Below are 17,223 nucleotides of genomic sequence, written 5' to 3' on the forward strand. Positions count from 1 at the left end.
CTTGCTAAACTAAGCATGGATGTCCCGTGAAGTGACGTCACCTTTATGGCATCATGTTTTTTAAACCCAATATGCCTCTGCGCCTATGGTACCTTCACACACACGTAGCTCACCATGCCGTGGGCACTGACGCACAAAAATCCCAACTTTTCTGGAAATGATGTGTGTAGTTTCTCACAGTGACAGGGGTTGGAAGGAAGAATATGTTAATTAACAATTTGCCCTTTGTGTTTTTTTCTTAGTAAGGGCCTCTTAGTTTTGAATGCAAATTGTGCATGTATGTCAGTGTATGTGTTACTTATATATTAAAATATATTAACATTTTATAAAATGTATGTTATAATATTGCATATGTGTGTTTACACATTCCCCCTAAATTACTGAATATACTCTCAACTCATTTTTTACAACCCCAAATACTAAAAAAGCACTAGTTTTAAAAACTACAATTCCCTACTGACACAGCATGCAGCTTGATACAAATCAACACTAGATTTGTAGTTCTTCTGGTTTGCAAGGTGGGTGTAAAATATACTAAATATATCTACTAATTAAATATATCATATATCTATTAGCCTACAGCTTTACTAGCAATTAGACTGCATATCGACGATCTGTGTTAACAAAAAGTAAATATAATTTTATTATTATTTCCGATTTCAGCCAGAAGATTGAGCAAACCCCGCCCACTACACACCGTACTTCCGCAACTTTCTGCTACCAAATACTGAAAACAAAATTGTTATTTCTAGACTTAAAGGACAAAAAGTTACTAGAGATAGAACTAAATACAATATACATCCACTGATCAAACATTGCGAAAATACAATTCACATTTCTCGCTAGAAAGCAGCCTAGTGGAATGTTACATCTGGAGTAACGCCTATGTTAGAACTTCTGTATGTGGCACACATTTGCATGGGAGATTATGACTGTCAAATAATTGTTTGTCATTTATTGCGTATTTATTTATTAATTCTCATTTGCGCAGTGAAAATTTAAGTCTGTTTAGTATTGAAAATATTATCATATGATATGAAGCGTTTGGTTCCAAAACGAGATAACTTTTTTCAAAATCTATTTTTTAAATGTGCATTCTAGTTAATATCAAACTACAGTTGGTTTGTTTTGATTTAAGCCTTCATAACAAAAAACAGCTAAAACGTTGCACAATTAAATCATGACAACATCATAATATCTTTATCTCGTTTTGGAACCAAACTCTTCATATTGTATTTACAGTAGTACCCATAACCTTAATGTTTGTTTTATTGTATTTATTTTTTTTTGTAACACACAATCATGCCAATAAAGTAGCCTACCTTTAAATTGCAAATACACCTGCATGTTCCTTTCAATTTTTTATGAAGTGTATTGTAGCAATAACCTTCATTGACACATGGAAAACTTGCCCCAAAAGACAATGTGCCGAGATAAATATGGTTACTGTTAACTGTAAGGTTATTCAAAACACTGGCTATATACGGAGTACTACAAGGTTCTTAAAGGTTATTTAGACAGCAGCTATTGTAAAAACAGTGGTTATTGTCCAAAAAAACTAAACAAAAAGAATCTGTGGTGCAATGTACAAGGGGGTGTATGCATCCTCCAGCTTTATCACAGCCCCAAAATGTCAAAAACATTCTCTCAAAAATAATCTTTCCTGCTTTTTCAATAAGATAATGTATAAGCATAATCATACTTTGACCCACGGCATTGAAAAGTATGAGGTCCTTGCCAACATATAATGAAATGAAATTTATAAACGAATACTTTATTTAAAACAACAAAGAAATTCTTTATTTAGAAATACAGAACAGAACAGAACATTACAGCTTCATTGCAGACCTTTTATGAAAGTGTCATTTTTATATTCTCCTGTGGTTCCCAAGATGGGGGCCAGACCTTTTGGCTGAAAGAAATGGCAAAATAAAACACATTATTATGCACTTAATTTCTGAAATGTGTAAAATATAACGATAGCATTTGACATGGTTTACAAATCCTGTTAGGCTTCTACACAATTTCCTGACAGAATGTGGTGGGGAAAGCAGAAAGCTAAAGAGAACATTTATATGTTACATGTACATTTATAACCAAATTATATTACTGTCAATTTGTAATGACATTTTAAACTGTTGTTTATGTTAAAGATTTGCATCTCAGAAATAAACTGACAATTTAATTGTCATTGAAGATATATTTATTATGTTGCATCATGGTAATATTAAATCATGAACCTAATATTGTGTATCTAATTGTATTGTGTGATAAGCAGAATGTTCCATTTTTACTGAATATGAAATTACAAATTGACTGTAAGCCCTTACCTCACATTCCCTCACAATTTAACAGCCTGCCTGACTTCCCAAAAACAACTGCAATGTTCAGGTGCTTATTACATAAACTTAAATAATTTGTGCTACTGTATAATATAGAATTGTGTTAGTAGCACAAAAGGTCATGGGTAGCACCAGGGAACACATATAATGATAAAATGTAAAGCTTGTGTAAGATTCATTGGATAAAAGCATCAGTCAAATGCATACATGTATAAAGAGTTAATAGCAAATCAGACAGGCTTTTTAATTAGGTTTAATTGTCCCATTAAAGACAACTCATAAGTCAGTTAAACAAGAAAGCTGCCATTACCACGACGGACACGGGAGCCAATGGACAAGTACTTCTTTACAGCCCTTGGGAAGATGGTAAAAAGACAAAAAGTTATACTTTTATTTAGAAATTAATTATTCGGTTTAATCAGAATGAAATATTTTGTTATTATCCCAGCCTCTAAAAATCTGTCACCATATAATCATCAAATTCAATTGATGCACTTACAGATGTACATAATGTTCTGCGTAAAGGTACGTACCTTTTTTTCACGTGTCCGGGATACATACTGGACTGGGAAAATGTCCAATGTGCTGTGATACTGGCAAGCTGTAAAGAAAAATTAACAAATTGTGTAAATACAAACCATTACAGCTTAATGTAACAGTAATACAAAAAATAACACAGAAAGATTGATCATCAAAGACATCCTGATTGTCACAATTCTGGCTAGATAATGTAATAACAGTGAAGAGTAATCTACAAATTAATTTCCAGATAAAAATTCAATAAGAAGAAATCTGTTCTGTGATCTTATGTGAACAAATGATCTTTCTACACAAAAAGAAAAGATTTTCAATAGTTTTGCTGACCAGCATTGACCTGTATATTGTAAATACAAACAAACGAATTTCATGCCAGCAACACACAGGGACAGGGTTAAAATAAGATTAAATGTGCAGAGAATATTGAAGTAACACCTGTTTAGAAGACTCAACAATAAGCAGGCTAATTGGTAACAGATGATGAGGTAACGACTGGACATAAAAGTAGCATCAGTCTTTGAACACAAGGATGGGTCATGGTTCTCCCCTTTGCCCCAAAATTTGTCGGAAAATTGTTATTCAGTTCAAAAAGAAAGTTTTAAGGTCTTTCAAAATCAACAGTACATAATATTGTGTATTGTGAAAAGATTTAGGGAATTTGGAGACCTCTCAGTGCATAAGCGCAACGTTGGACACCACTGTTCAATGTGCATGACCTTCGAGCCCTCGGCTGGCACTGCCCAAGAAACCATCATGCTTCTCTGACACACATGGGCTTGGGTGTACCTTGAAAAACCATTATCACATAACACAGTACACTGCTGCTTCCAGAAACGCAGCCTGAATCTATATATTACTCAAAAGAGGATGTCATTCATTTATTGTATTCAGAAACACAACCAAGTTCTTTGGGACTGAGGTCATCTCAGATGGACAGAAAGAGAGTTGAACCTTGTGCTGTGGTCATTTAAGTCTACATTTAAGTCAGGAAATACACATTTCAAGTTCTCTATGCTAAAGATGAAAGACCATCCAGATTGTTTTAGCAAAGCGTGTTAAAAGCCAGCATCTGTGATGGCATGGGTGAGTTGCATGTGTGTTGAGGCATAGGCATGAATTGGATTTTCGAAAGACATCGTGGAGAAGTCAATAACTAGGAAATTTATGCTTAGTTCAGCAGGACAATGCCAGGCCCCCTGCATGGGCTACAACAGCGTGGCTTAATAGACACAGTGTCCTGCTGCTTGTCCACATCTGTATGACACATCACAAAGACGACAATCAAGAGAATGGCAATCAGAGTGTTGAGAAGTTGAAAACATGTCTCTGTCCCGGCTTTTGTTAAGTGTGTTGGAGCCATGAAATTCTAGCTTTGTTTATTGTAATAAACATACAACAACAGATCTCCATGTGCTACAGAGGATGTTACAGGAATCACAGTATTCCAAAATGCCGGAGCACCAAATAGCACAGAGTACAGCAAAGTATCAACAATGTCCCACAAAGATCAAAAGATACACCACCTGACTCCAAAAAGAGTTAATTAGAAATGTAGTATCACCTACCATCATCCTTGTTTCGCCGTCTTCTATTTTCTTTTTTTTTACTTAAAATTTGGACAGCTGCTGACTTCCTGTATAGAGAAACAAAAACTTGTGTAAATTGCAAGCCAGGTGAATACTTGCAAGTACAATGCAATGCAGGACAATCTGTTGACGCTTTCTCTGATCACCTACTGTTGGGCATGGCCACCTTGGATTATGACACACTGGATGCCAAACTGCAGCCATACAAATAACTCCATGTTGTATGAAAAAGTTAAAAAGCAACTTGTGAAATACAGTCTGACTTTTGTGTAGTGTGCCGTGCTACTCCTTTTTGTACATAGACATTCTCCTTACAATTCTGTATCTAAAATTCTACATTGTGGAGATTGCTCTGCATCTTCTATTCTGTGATGGCACTTACCTGTTTGCTGCTGCCACTTCTTTCTTCTTCGCCTTACTCTTTTTCTTACCCACTTCCTCTGTCTTTTCTCTCTCATTGTCTGCCTCCATCACTTCTGTCCCCATCTGTCTCAGCTCATCATACTCTTTCTGTCCCTCCATCTCTCCTCTTTCCTCTCTCTTACTCTCTACTCTGTCTTCATGAGCCTGTGCTATCTCCATCTCCTGCATGTCTGTCATCTCAGTCTCTCCTATTTCATGTTGCTCCTCCTGTCCTCTCTGGTCTTCGATATCTGTTTCATGTTGCTCCTCCTGTCCTCTCTGGTCTTCAATTTCTACTTCATGTTGCTCCTCCTGTCCTCTCTGGTCTTCAATTTCTACTTCATGTTGCTCCTCCTGTCCACTCTGGTCTTCGTTATTTATCACATCTCTTTCTGTATCATTTTCTCCCGGCCTCTCTTGCTGCAGCACCTCCTCACTTTGAGGATCACATGCTTCGATAAAATATTAAACAAAACAGGACATTTAATATGCAGTAAATGGTTTAAAATGTAAAAAGAATATAAAAAGTTTACAACAAAACATATAAAGAAAACAGAATTACACACCAACAGCTATCTAGAAAATATCTGTACTGACATTTAAAGGAACAGTATGTAAGAAATTTATATCAATTAATCATAAAATGGCCCTGATATGTCACTAGATATTAAGAAATCATTTTCATTTCAAATACTTATATCACTGACAACAGTGGTCCGGCCAGGATATGGTCATTTAAAAAGTGGAGTTGCAGCCCTCAACTGATGTTTATGTTGTCATTTTGTGTATTGGCCACCAGTTGTGAGATTGTAGTACCAGTTTTAGCCACAAGTTTTGTGATTGCAGTACCAGTTTTGGCCACAATCCTACATACTGTTCCTTTAAAGATGCCGTTTTTCCTGATCCCATTTTTCAAACTTTAGTTAGTGTGTAATGTTGCTGTTAGATCATAAATAACACCTGCAAAATTATTAAGGTCAAAATTCACTGCCAAGCGATTTATTTTCTTTAACAGAATTCACTTTTCAAGGATTACAGAGAATGGGCGGTTTGGACTACAGTCATCTACTTCCCGTAATATCATAGCTTCGAAAACACAGGAAAAACGGCACCTTTAAATCAGGGGCCCCTTCTTCGTATGTCGCTAACTCAGTTAGCTGGATTTGATTGTTGACGATTTGGCATGATCTTGGATTATTTGGTTCTTCGAAGCTCATCCTAGACTTGCTGTCATAGCAACAGGTCCGTAAGCTCGGGAGCAGGCTTATTTCATGTAAACAAGATTAGTTTGTACCTTTTTAAGCGGATGTGATACGGAAAGTCTGACGCAGTCGCGTATTCTCCATTATACGAGCGCAATCTGCGTAAGATGCATGATTAATATAAAGAGCTTTTTAAATTCAACACGTAATAAAAAAAGGATAGATTAATTAAATCTTTTAGAGATGTTATTTAAAAAATATATAATATAACAAATATTCTTTATCTGAACTTGTGCAACTTGTTTTTGTGTAACAGGTGTTTTGATTATTATTCTTAAACGAATGAGAAGACAAATGCTGATCACATTCATTTTAAATTTGTTTGAATTTTCATTAATAAAAACAGCAATCAATCATACCCAGCACTAATAGATGTTATGTACAATAAAGACTATTACTCAGTGTGAAATAATTTTCGTTTGAATAAACTAATCTCCTATTTTAGTTTTTTCTTTAGATTGTCAAGTAGCTTACAATGTCATGCATGAAAGGGTTTTCGTTTAGGAATTTCTATCTGTTCTATCTTTAAATCGTTGTCTACAAATATGTTACCCTGTCCCTTTCCTGACAAAAATGACCAAAATAACCAAATACGTTTTTTGCACATATTTTCATTTATCTTTATCTTCTTTATTACACTTTTCTGTGCAGACTCAGCAGATGCAGGACTTTCAGTTAACGTGGAATACTGCTAATATTGCTATAGTCAGAAACCAGTTAAGAATAATACAATTGAAGTAAACTTATTTAACCACTTGCATATAGTTTCTCTAAAGATCTTTACTGTCCTGTGCATTGCTCAGAAACTTGCACTTTTTAATCTTTTGATGTAGAATAACATTTACATTCACTTACTGCACATCATACTTTATTTACCACATTCTTGAGAGCTGCTAAAAGTGTTGGTGTATTATCTACAACTGCACAAAAGAGAGGAAAACACAATCTTATAATAAACTACAATTCGAATTTTATTTATCAGAAATTAAATTGTTGCATTGGCTGTGGGTTTAAGAAAGAGCAACTGCTCCAGAGATGATCTGCACAATCAATCAGTTTAGAGACATCACTCCTGCCCGCACATCACATGAAGATGGAGGACCACCACCTGTTTTTATTTAGCTTTTTAAGTTGCTGTTACAAACAGACAAAATAGCATTTTAACTGTTTTTAAAAGAGACTTAAAGTACTTTAGGAGCATCAAATTTTAATTACAATCATTAATTTCAATCTTTGACAAGCACAGTAAAGATATCAAGATTATATTTTTACAGAAAATTTTACATTATTTATGCTGATTTATGTACAAAAGTAGCTTTAACTGGGTTTTTAAATTCAGTGTCATAAAAAGTTCACAACCTGTCATCAATAGCTCTCAGACTGCAGGGGTTAAAAAATGTTTCTACTATCGATATGTTTTGCCTTTTCTTGCAGTGCATGAACGCGCAGTGATCTCAGATATTTCAATCCTGCCATACTAATCATCAACAGCAGTGGTGTTCAAAGAACCAAATAATTGAGATCATAATTAGTGAGATCTAAACATCTCAGATGTCTCATTTGATCCCGGCTGTATTAAGCGACGTACGAAGAACGGACCCCTGATCTATCTGGATAGGTACACAATGCAAGATCAATCTTAGGGTGGTTTCATATTAGGTCCGATAGCTTTGGGGACACTTGCATCATCAAGCTGCAGCCGTTAACTGATGTTGCTAGACTATGCAATAGGGTTGCTGCGGTGACAGAATTTTCCCACCGGTTAATCAGCACGTGACAAACCCGGTGATACCGGTATCACTGGGTGGGAGGGGGCTTATAAATGCGCATGCAGACGTGCGCATTTTACTTTCACTTTTGAATTACGCAACTGTTTAAATGCAGCGCTTGCGTACGCTGCGTTAAATCACGTATGAATTTGCGTGCCATGCGAGTGCAACAGCTGGTTTAAGTTGAGTCAATGTGCGCAGGCAATTCTCACAGAACCCGCCAGTGCCAAGCAGAGCAACTGGCTACTACTCCATAAAGCCCTGCTTGAATGATGGGTTTAAGATTTTTCTTACTGAAAAACACAACGGACTCGCTTATATTAAACATCATATATGTATATTATAACAAAAACAAGTAAGCACGCGGCTTCTGCCATTGTCTGGTTAGTCAGCTCGCCTCGCACACTCTGACAGGAATAAATTAAATAAATGAAACCTGCTGCTCATGATGTGACCCTCGTTCAGCTCCGCTGAATAGGCTTTATGCCCAGCTGCACTACTTCCTAAACTTCAGCCAGCTCCTTGTTTCCTGTCTGCCATTATTGGACAAACTGATTAATCCAGGTGTGCCTGACCTCAGTAGTCACAACAACAATAATCAGACACACCTGGATTAATCAGTTTGCCCAATAATGGCAGACAGGAAACAAGGAGCCGGCCGAAGCTCAGGAAGCAGTGCAGCTGGGCACAAAGCCTCCTCAGACAGCAGACACATTCAGTTGTAAGTGTTTGCTCTCTCTAACGAAACTAAATGATTTAATTACAAGAAAATATTAAAACGACAGTAAAGGACTGAGAGGCTGAAGCACTGGTAATCACCGTTAGACCGACTATCGCGACAAGCCTACTATGTAAGAGAAATTACCAAAATGAAGTTGTACGTATATCCTCATTGTTCTTTATTTGGACCTTTGGTTTTTATAAAAGAACAAATACAGAAACACACTTGCATCTGTCTGCTGCCAATTGTACAAAAGAAAGTGTGCTGTCCATTACAGAAGCAAGTGTGCGATTACAGAAGCAAGCAGAAAATTAACAGAAATTATGTTTACAGCACGTCATTCTCGCACCTAGACAGCAATAGACTCTGGGGTGGATTGCATGCGTCATTAATAATAGTCCACTTCCGTAATTTAGATGGATTGTGTTTATATCAGCAGGATAACGTACCGCAGTCAACACAAACCGTACCCCAGACCACCCTTTTCAGACGGGAACTCTGACGTAACATGGACCCAGGTACGCACCAAAACTGCTAATGTAACCCCCCCCCCCCATAGTGTCATGAATGTACTAATGTGGGATGTGACTTACCTTCTAACAAACCTTCAAAAAGGCAAAGGATCTTCTCCAGGACCGCATGGGCTACCAGTGGCAGCTCAAAGGGGCACTGGAGCTGGGCATTCCACTTTTTGTTTTGCGGTCTGTACTTTCCCCACAGCAGGAGGGGAAAGTACCCAAGGGCCTTTAGTTTCTCCACCTTAACAAAGAAAAGCATATAAGCAAACACAGACAGATTTCCAAAGCAGGCTTACATGGCAAGAAACACAATATTATTATTATACAACATACAAGAACCAAAAGAAAAACCTCAGTGCAAATTTCCTTTGGATAAAGAGGCCATGTGTACAGACAGGGTTAAATTCTGTATGTTGCTTTGATAGTAAATTTAGACTAGCTCATTATTATCTAAAATATTACAAATGCAGTTGGTTTGAGGACATCATGACAAACAACTAAAAGACATTACAATAGTTGTTGTTTCCCTGCACAATTTAAATTAAATTCTTTATTTCTGTAATGTTGACAGGAACCTGTAATTTCGGACCAAAAGAGAAAGACAAATGCATATTACCAGCAGGGCACTGTTATCAAATATTTTGGCCTGATTGCGAGACTTCTTCACTTGTTGTGCCCATTCCTTGGCTCTGGCCCGGAACGACTTCATACGGGCCGTCTGCCTGGACTTAATTTCTAGCAGCTTCCCACACTGAGTTAGGAAGAGAAACAGAGAGAGCAAGGGGGGGTGATAAGCAAAAAAGGTTCTAAACTATGGTCCAGTTGATCAAGCACTGATGATTTTCTAGCACTTATAAACAAGGGCCTAAATAATGACTTGGATACCAAGTGAATGCAATTATTGAACAGACAGACTAAATATGCAGCTGAGTCAACGCACCGGCATGTTTTAATAATATTAAAGTCCTGGTGCTAGAAACCAAGTTAGTTAGTTATCCATATTTCAATAGAAAATATGAATATCCATTATCTGGCCACAAACATTATTTGTTAAGTTGTCATTATTGCATGCGATAGTTAAGATGATGCCATTTTCTTATATATTTTAAAAAACATGAATAAGCTAATGACATTATCTTAACTTTGAGTTTCTTTGTTCACTACATTAACACTGCTTTTCTTATAATGGTCCAACCACAATCTTAAAGTTTTCACAACTACACTTATTAATTATATACTTGATTTTGCCTTGAAACTTTAATATACGCATGGACAAGGAATGCATGATAAATTGCATGCGATGGGGGCAATTTCACACTCATCATCGTGGACATATAATCGCTTGTGATAATGAATGCGATATAGCGCAGCTTGTTAGTGAACAACGGCTTTGTGTAGTAAATGCCGGTTAATCTGAATTCAGATGATGGTGATTTACTACTAATTAAGGAATCTGCTTTACTTTCAAGATGCGTATGACAATCGCATTATCGTGCAGCCCTACCATGGACATTGCCTACTAGTAGGGATGGGCGATAAATTGCATGCGCATTTTGTCAGTAAAGCCTGTTCCTTGGTTAGTAGTAAATCGCCATCACCTGCTATTTAGATGGAGCAGCATTTACTACATAAAGCCGAAGTTAATTGACAATCGGGGCAATTTCGCATTAATTATTGCGGATGTATCCCCTGCGATATGTATGCCATACGGCTCAGCTTGTCAGTGAACTATGGCTTTGTGTAGTAAATGCTGCTCCATCTGAATAACAGGTGATGGCAATTTACTACTAATAATGGAACCAGCTTTACTGATGAGATGCGCATAATATTGTATGCAATTTATCGCCAATCCCTACCTACTAGCAACAATGCAGAAGTATGAATAAAAACTGATGCATAGCTTAAGCCGTAGGTCCTACGCAGAACTATGATTGTTTCATTAGGTGCAAGCATGTTGCCGTGGTTATGTAGCTGGCCAAAAGATAACTTCTGATCTATGTTTGTTTATCAGTCTGTCTAGCAACCAAACTGACCTCTGGAATGAATACCTTGTGGAAAATAAAAATGTTTAGGTTTCCTAAAGATGAGGGGAGACACAGTGAAATGAGCTTAGTGTAATGGTTGATACGCTTTAGCTATTATTTAAATTAAGGTCATTTACTGGTTATTTATATTGTTGTTTTAAAAAAATCTACTCTTTAGGGACACTGTTGTTATTGATTCTTTGCAGAAGTCTACCAGAAGTTATGTTTGGGGCAAAAATGCGGGTTGTTTATGTTATTAACACTGAAGCCATCTATAATAGGCGCTTTAACAATTAGACAGTACAGCCTATTGTACATTACTTACCTTGGTGCATTTTCGGTTGGCACAATTTATTTTTTGCAGGCAATGGGGGCACTGCCGAATTGTTGATCCACCTGGCATTTTTACTACAAAAAAAGGTTGGTAGTTTGGGTAAATAAGATAAATTATTACAGTACTACATTAAAATTGTAATTTCTGCACTCATTGAATAATTACTATGCAATACATTAGAAACATTGGCTTACTAGTCCTTTACTTCTATCACATATATAATAGAAATATGTATTCTTAAGGACAGATGATGTTGTTGTGACAGTACCAATAACTATTTTGAAAGTACTAAAAAATGGGAACACAGCAGAGTAATGTCAGGCTTGATCCCTTAACACTGGTTAGTTTATCTTCTTTAGACTTTAGAATAAATTGTGCTTAACTAACGTTAATATATTCACTCACTCACTCACTCACTCTGCTGACATTAGAAACAACTGTACTGCATCGTGCATCTGCAAGCAACTAGTACTGCCTGCCTGCATTATACCAACGTGCCTGTGTTAGCGACAGATCTCAGATCGGCTTATATAGTGAATGTAGTTGGCCGTATGATCCCAAATACCGACCTGGTGTCAGCACCCATCGATACACCGATTACTGGGACACCACAGCGGCCCGTAAATAGCATTTAACATTAGTTTTTTCTGCAGACGCGATATATTTTAGTAAAACACAATGTCGTGCACAAAATTTTTAATTAATCTGGGTTAGGAGTCCACGTGCCGTGCTTAGACTACATTATAAACCCTTGGGGGTCCAACCACTTTACCGAAAAACGATAGCTAAAAAACTATATCAGTCGGTGCTGTCAACAGCCATGTCTAAAACCTAAAGACCCAAGTCACAGTATGATTAAAGGCTGTTTTTGTTTTATTATTTTTTTTTTACCAATTGCAAGAGGTTTATATACAGCATTAGCAACCAGCTGTGCTAATCGAGCAACCCACTGTTCCAGTAACAACTCCTTTAAAAGCATACGCTGCCGTTTAAAAAAAACGACAACATTCGCGTGATGCAGGAGCGATTAAATAAATAAAATGCTAACGTTAACAAAGTGATCTAGTAACAAAAATAGCATTATTGTTACCCACCTGTTTAAAGATGGACGCGCATCAGGTGAAATCCTCTATTAGTGAACTGAGCTCTGCTGGTGACGTCAATTCCGTTAAAGATGATGCGTGGTATTTAGACGCATTTGCGCTCTATCAAAGTGAATAGAAAGGATTGGCGTATCATATGCACGCAAAAATGGGATTTGGCGTATACATTACACGCAATTTGAAAGTGTAAAGTCGTGTTATTTATACGCATATTGATGAGAACGGGTTGTTAGCACAATACCTACTCTAACAAAAATAAATATTAACTAATTATACTAAATATTTCAGTAATATCGTTTCAAAAATGTAGAAAGTTTACTTACATCAGGGTACAAACAAGCAGAAATGCCGGTCCGGAGTCCGAACTCCTCAGTTTGAAAAAATAACTGTCACGCCTCGAGGCTCATCTTCGCGTATGGTGGTGGTCTGGGCTGCCTCTCCACATCACCACCGCTCTGGTTTAATAAACAGAGGAATATAAACACACACACATACATAAATAACATGTTTAATATAATAAAGCTTGACGGTGAAAGATTTTATAGCTACCCTAAAATTGCCATATTTCCCTCAGACATCACACGTAATTGAATTAAACACTATTGGGCGGTTTTCTCGGACAGGACTTATCACTGACTAAAATACTGACATCTGTTAACATATGAGTGCTATTGTTTTGTCTCAAAATGCACGCCAGTATTGTATTTTATAAGGTTTGTTTGTAAAAATGTCCCAATTATAATTAAGACGGAGTCCTAAACCCTGTCCGGTATTATCTTAACTAAAATAACTCCACTTTATCTCGGACACATAACATAACACACACTTTAAGTCGGTCACATAACATAACACACCTTTATATAACTTATATGTTTACAAAAACGTCGAGTATTTGCGTCTTTGCCAATTAATATAGTCTCAAATTAACATTTATTTACAAACACTTACCTGACGTGACCTTGAGGAAACGGCTGATGACTTGTGTCGTTGTGGGAAACAGTGAGTGATTCCAGCTGTTACATGCGGAATGATCTCAGATGAAATGACCTGTGATTCAGATCCTTCCGAGTTAAGTTAAGACATTTTAAATTAAAAACTCACGCACATACTGTATATACACACGCGCGCGGGAGCGGGTCGCGCGCACGCGCGCGCGCACACGGGTACACACACGGGCACACACACGGGCATATTTAGAAGTTTTATTTAAGATTGTTATGATATTGGGACTATTTCTCCACCCGCTCCTTCAGCTCTGAAGTTCAAATTCGCATGCAGTCCGGTTATAACAAATGTAAAAGATATTAAAACATCACTCAACAGCAATATCAATTAAGTGCAATCCTAAAATATGATTTAAAACATAACCCTTTCATTGTTAAGTATGAGAAATTAAAATGAATTAAATCGCATGTTTAAACGCCACAGAGATATCAGAGCCAGCAGTCTGGTGGGCTTGCCGAGGAGAGGCTGCGCTGGGCGGGGTGTGAGCGCTTAAGTGTCTGTGATTTTCTGGAGCTCATATGGAGCTCATCTACGTCCGAAAGTGTCCGAGCACATTTTTAAATAGCGTCTATCTTTATTTACCGACCGCATATTTAAACTTTAAGCACATACATTCACCCATGAACAACTCTTACAATTACATTTTGTGACCAAATAACAGTAATATTATGAGCATTTTGTTGTCAGGAAACATAGCTGTCATAAGTCCACATATTTACCTGATTTGTCTTAATTAGTTCAGTCAACACTAGCCATTCTGAATGTTGACTGGATTTGAAAATAACCATTCATTTAATATTTTAAACAAAGATCTTCTCAACTAGCTCAAACAAAAAAATTGGTTTAACTTATATATTTTTGCCCGTCCAACATTTCATTAGTTGGATTTTTTACAGTGTACACTAAATATTAGTAGCCTATTTGTTGACTCTCTCTTTATTTGACCACAACCTATTGACACAAAAAGGTTTGTGAATGAGTTGTGTAGGTTTGTAAAAGAGTTGTGTAGGTCTGCAATTATTGTGTAATCTTTAGTTTACACTTCAGTCACAAAACGTGAATTATAGAACCATTTTAATAAAAATGGTTCTTTGCCTTCCAAGGGTTCTATATGGAACCTGTTTTTTGGTAAAAGGTTCTATTGGCCAAGTATAGAACCCCACGGTTCTATATAGAACCTCAAGGAACCTTTTTTTTTTAGAGTGTAGGAAGGATTGTTCCAGTGCACCTATACACACATTAATAGAGGTGAGAGGTGAAATATCAAACACCTGAAAATTCTCGGGGCAGCCGCATATGTCGAAATTTTAGTCAAAATCATCATAAACAATCTGAAAACAGGGCTTAAAGTGTAAAATACAGAACTTGTCCTTTAATACTGTGACTCACTTAATAGTGTGAGGACTATCGGAAACAAAAGCTAAATCAAAACTTTTACAAATAATATATGTAACTGACAATGGGCCAATGAATTATTCACAAATAATGTACACATGAGGTTGTAATGCCACTGGAGTCAATTATTACTTTTATACCACAGACATTGCTCTGGTTGTATTTTAAGACATTTGCCAGATCAGGTGTGTGTTTACAGAAAAATAAATCAACACCAATGGAACATTTCTCAGCCAATCAGAATAAAGCATTCAACAACCCTGTGGTATAAGCTTGTTAATTTAACATAGTTTGCATTTAAGGTTATTTTAAGATGTCCCCAGAAAACGTATGTTAATTTTTAGCTCAAAATATCATATAGATCATTTATTATACCATGTTAAAATTGCCACTAAGTAGGTGTGAGCAAAAATTTCCTTTTTTGGGGTGTGTCCTGTTAATTGCAAATGAGCTGATCTCTGCACTAAATGTCAGTTCCGTGGTTGGATAGTGCAGATTAAGGGGCGGTATTATTATAATAAGATCCCCTTCTGACATCACAAGGGGAGCCAAATTGCAGTGACCTATTTTTCACATGTTTGCAGACAATGATTTACCAAAACTAAGTTACTGGGTTGATCTTTATCACATTTTCTAGATTGATAGAAGCACTCGGGACCAGGGCTGGACTGGTAATCTGGCATACCGGGCAAATGCCCAGTGAGCTGACGCACTTGGGGGCCAGTCGCTACACAGCAAAATCACTGGTGTTAAAATAACACCCACGGTGTCAAACTTAACACCGGCAAAGTGTGTATATGTGTCCACACTACACTGTGTTAATTTAGTCAAAAGTGTAGTGTTAATTTAACAACACCCATTATATGTTAATTTAACACTCAATATTGTTAAATTTTACACTTTGTTCAACACTATTCATTGTTGTTTCCACACTACACTGGTGTTGGCACAGAAATACAGTGTTAAAAATTAACACTCCTAATTTAAGGTCAACACCAGTGTAATGTGAATTCAACAATGTTAAGTGTTAAAATACTGAGTAATAGCCACTTTTGTTGCTAATGGGTTGTTTCTATAAAAGAAAAATGAAAGAAATATTGCAAAACCTCTTTTTATTAAAGTAAATCACATTTAATATTTACATTGATACACACAACACTTTGCATTTAATACTGCTTTTTTAAATACCTCAGCTACAATTAGAAACAGAATACAGTATGAAATAATTAAAGTTATCTTATACCACAGCACAGTGACATGAAAACCACTTATTATAAAAGGTCTTTAATAAATCAAATAAGAGTTAAAAAAATTAGCCACCCTACTCAAAACTTGAACATTAAAATACATGCAATTACCTTATCGGCAAGCAGAAATGCTTATCCTTCACAATACTAAAGATTTTTCAATAACAAAACAGACATTTCAATTCAAAAGACGTTTCATTTTTCTTAAACACGTTCCAACCTGGTATTAAGTTCTGTAGTTGTTTTACTCATGATGTAGTGGAAGGCTGCATCAGTGGTCTTCATCATGGAGGGAATGGCTTTTTGGTCCAGAATGATGCAAAAATTCTGGATGCAACTTTTGTTCCCAACGCAGAGCAGGCAGGGCTGTGATGATTCATCCCCCTCAAAGCATGGATTGATGCTCATCACCAAAGTGTTTTAAAAGAGTGTATTTGATGAATGTATTTGATGTGTATTTATGAACTTGTATGCATTTACATGGGGTGAACAATGCAAGCAAACTAACTGCTGAATAAATAACTAGAACAAAATACCAAAAAACTTACACAGCACAATCAGTAGCTTCAGTTGCACATTGACCCTCTCCAGTCTTTCTTCCTTTCACAAATGAAGGCAAGAGGTGAATGAGTCAGGGAAGAGCTGCCACATAACTGTCCCGTCCTAGCAAAACAGAATTTAAACACCATGAGTATACAGTTAAACTTTAAAACCGTAAAAGTAGCAAACCCATTTACACTTAGGCTACCATATTTAAACTCCTGTTGACCAGACAGAGGGTCATCCATATCTTCATCAGGATATAGACCCCTTCAAGGTTTGTAAACATTGAATGACTATCGGGTGCGCGCGCAGCACGGGGTCGAACTGTTCATACCATTTAGGCTTTATAATTTAATCTAACAGTGCTGAAAAATGATGACTTACCTCAAATGAAGTGAGCACTACAAACACAAGCCTCTTTGATCTTTGCATTGT

General features: G+C 36.7%; 1 protein-coding gene across 3 annotated transcripts; it reads right to left on the reverse strand.

The window, feature by feature from the left end:
* Nucleotides 1-1,773: 1,773 nt before the first annotated feature.
* On the reverse strand, nucleotides 1,774-12,720 carry LOC141369265 (uncharacterized). 3 transcript variants are annotated; one of them, XM_073874879.1, is made up of 8 exons: nucleotides 12,590-12,720; nucleotides 11,487-11,569; nucleotides 9,754-9,879; nucleotides 9,213-9,378; nucleotides 4,445-5,319; nucleotides 2,876-2,943; nucleotides 2,653-2,696; nucleotides 1,774-1,912 (listed from the first exon to the last, which is right to left on the reverse strand). In XM_073874879.1, exons 2-5 carry the CDS (start codon nucleotides 11,562-11,564, stop codon nucleotides 4,844-4,846), a joined length of 846 nt encoding a protein of 281 aa, XP_073730980.1. In that variant the 5' UTR covers nucleotides 11,565-11,569; nucleotides 12,590-12,720; the 3' UTR covers nucleotides 1,774-1,912; nucleotides 2,653-2,696; nucleotides 2,876-2,943; nucleotides 4,445-4,843. The 3 variants fall into 3 exon arrangements, with proteins under 3 accessions (XP_073730980.1, XP_073730979.1, XP_073730981.1); XM_073874878.1 differs by having other exon boundaries at nucleotides 9,754-9,888; nucleotides 12,590-12,718; XM_073874880.1 differs by lacking the exon at nucleotides 11,487-11,569 and having other exon boundaries at nucleotides 9,754-9,888; nucleotides 12,590-12,692.
* Nucleotides 12,721-17,223: the final 4,503 nt, after the last annotated feature.

This window comes from Misgurnus anguillicaudatus, chromosome 13 (genome assembly GCF_027580225.2).
Source record: "Misgurnus anguillicaudatus chromosome 13, ASM2758022v2, whole genome shotgun sequence".
NCBI lineage: Eukaryota > Metazoa > Chordata > Actinopteri > Cypriniformes > Cobitidae > Misgurnus > Misgurnus anguillicaudatus.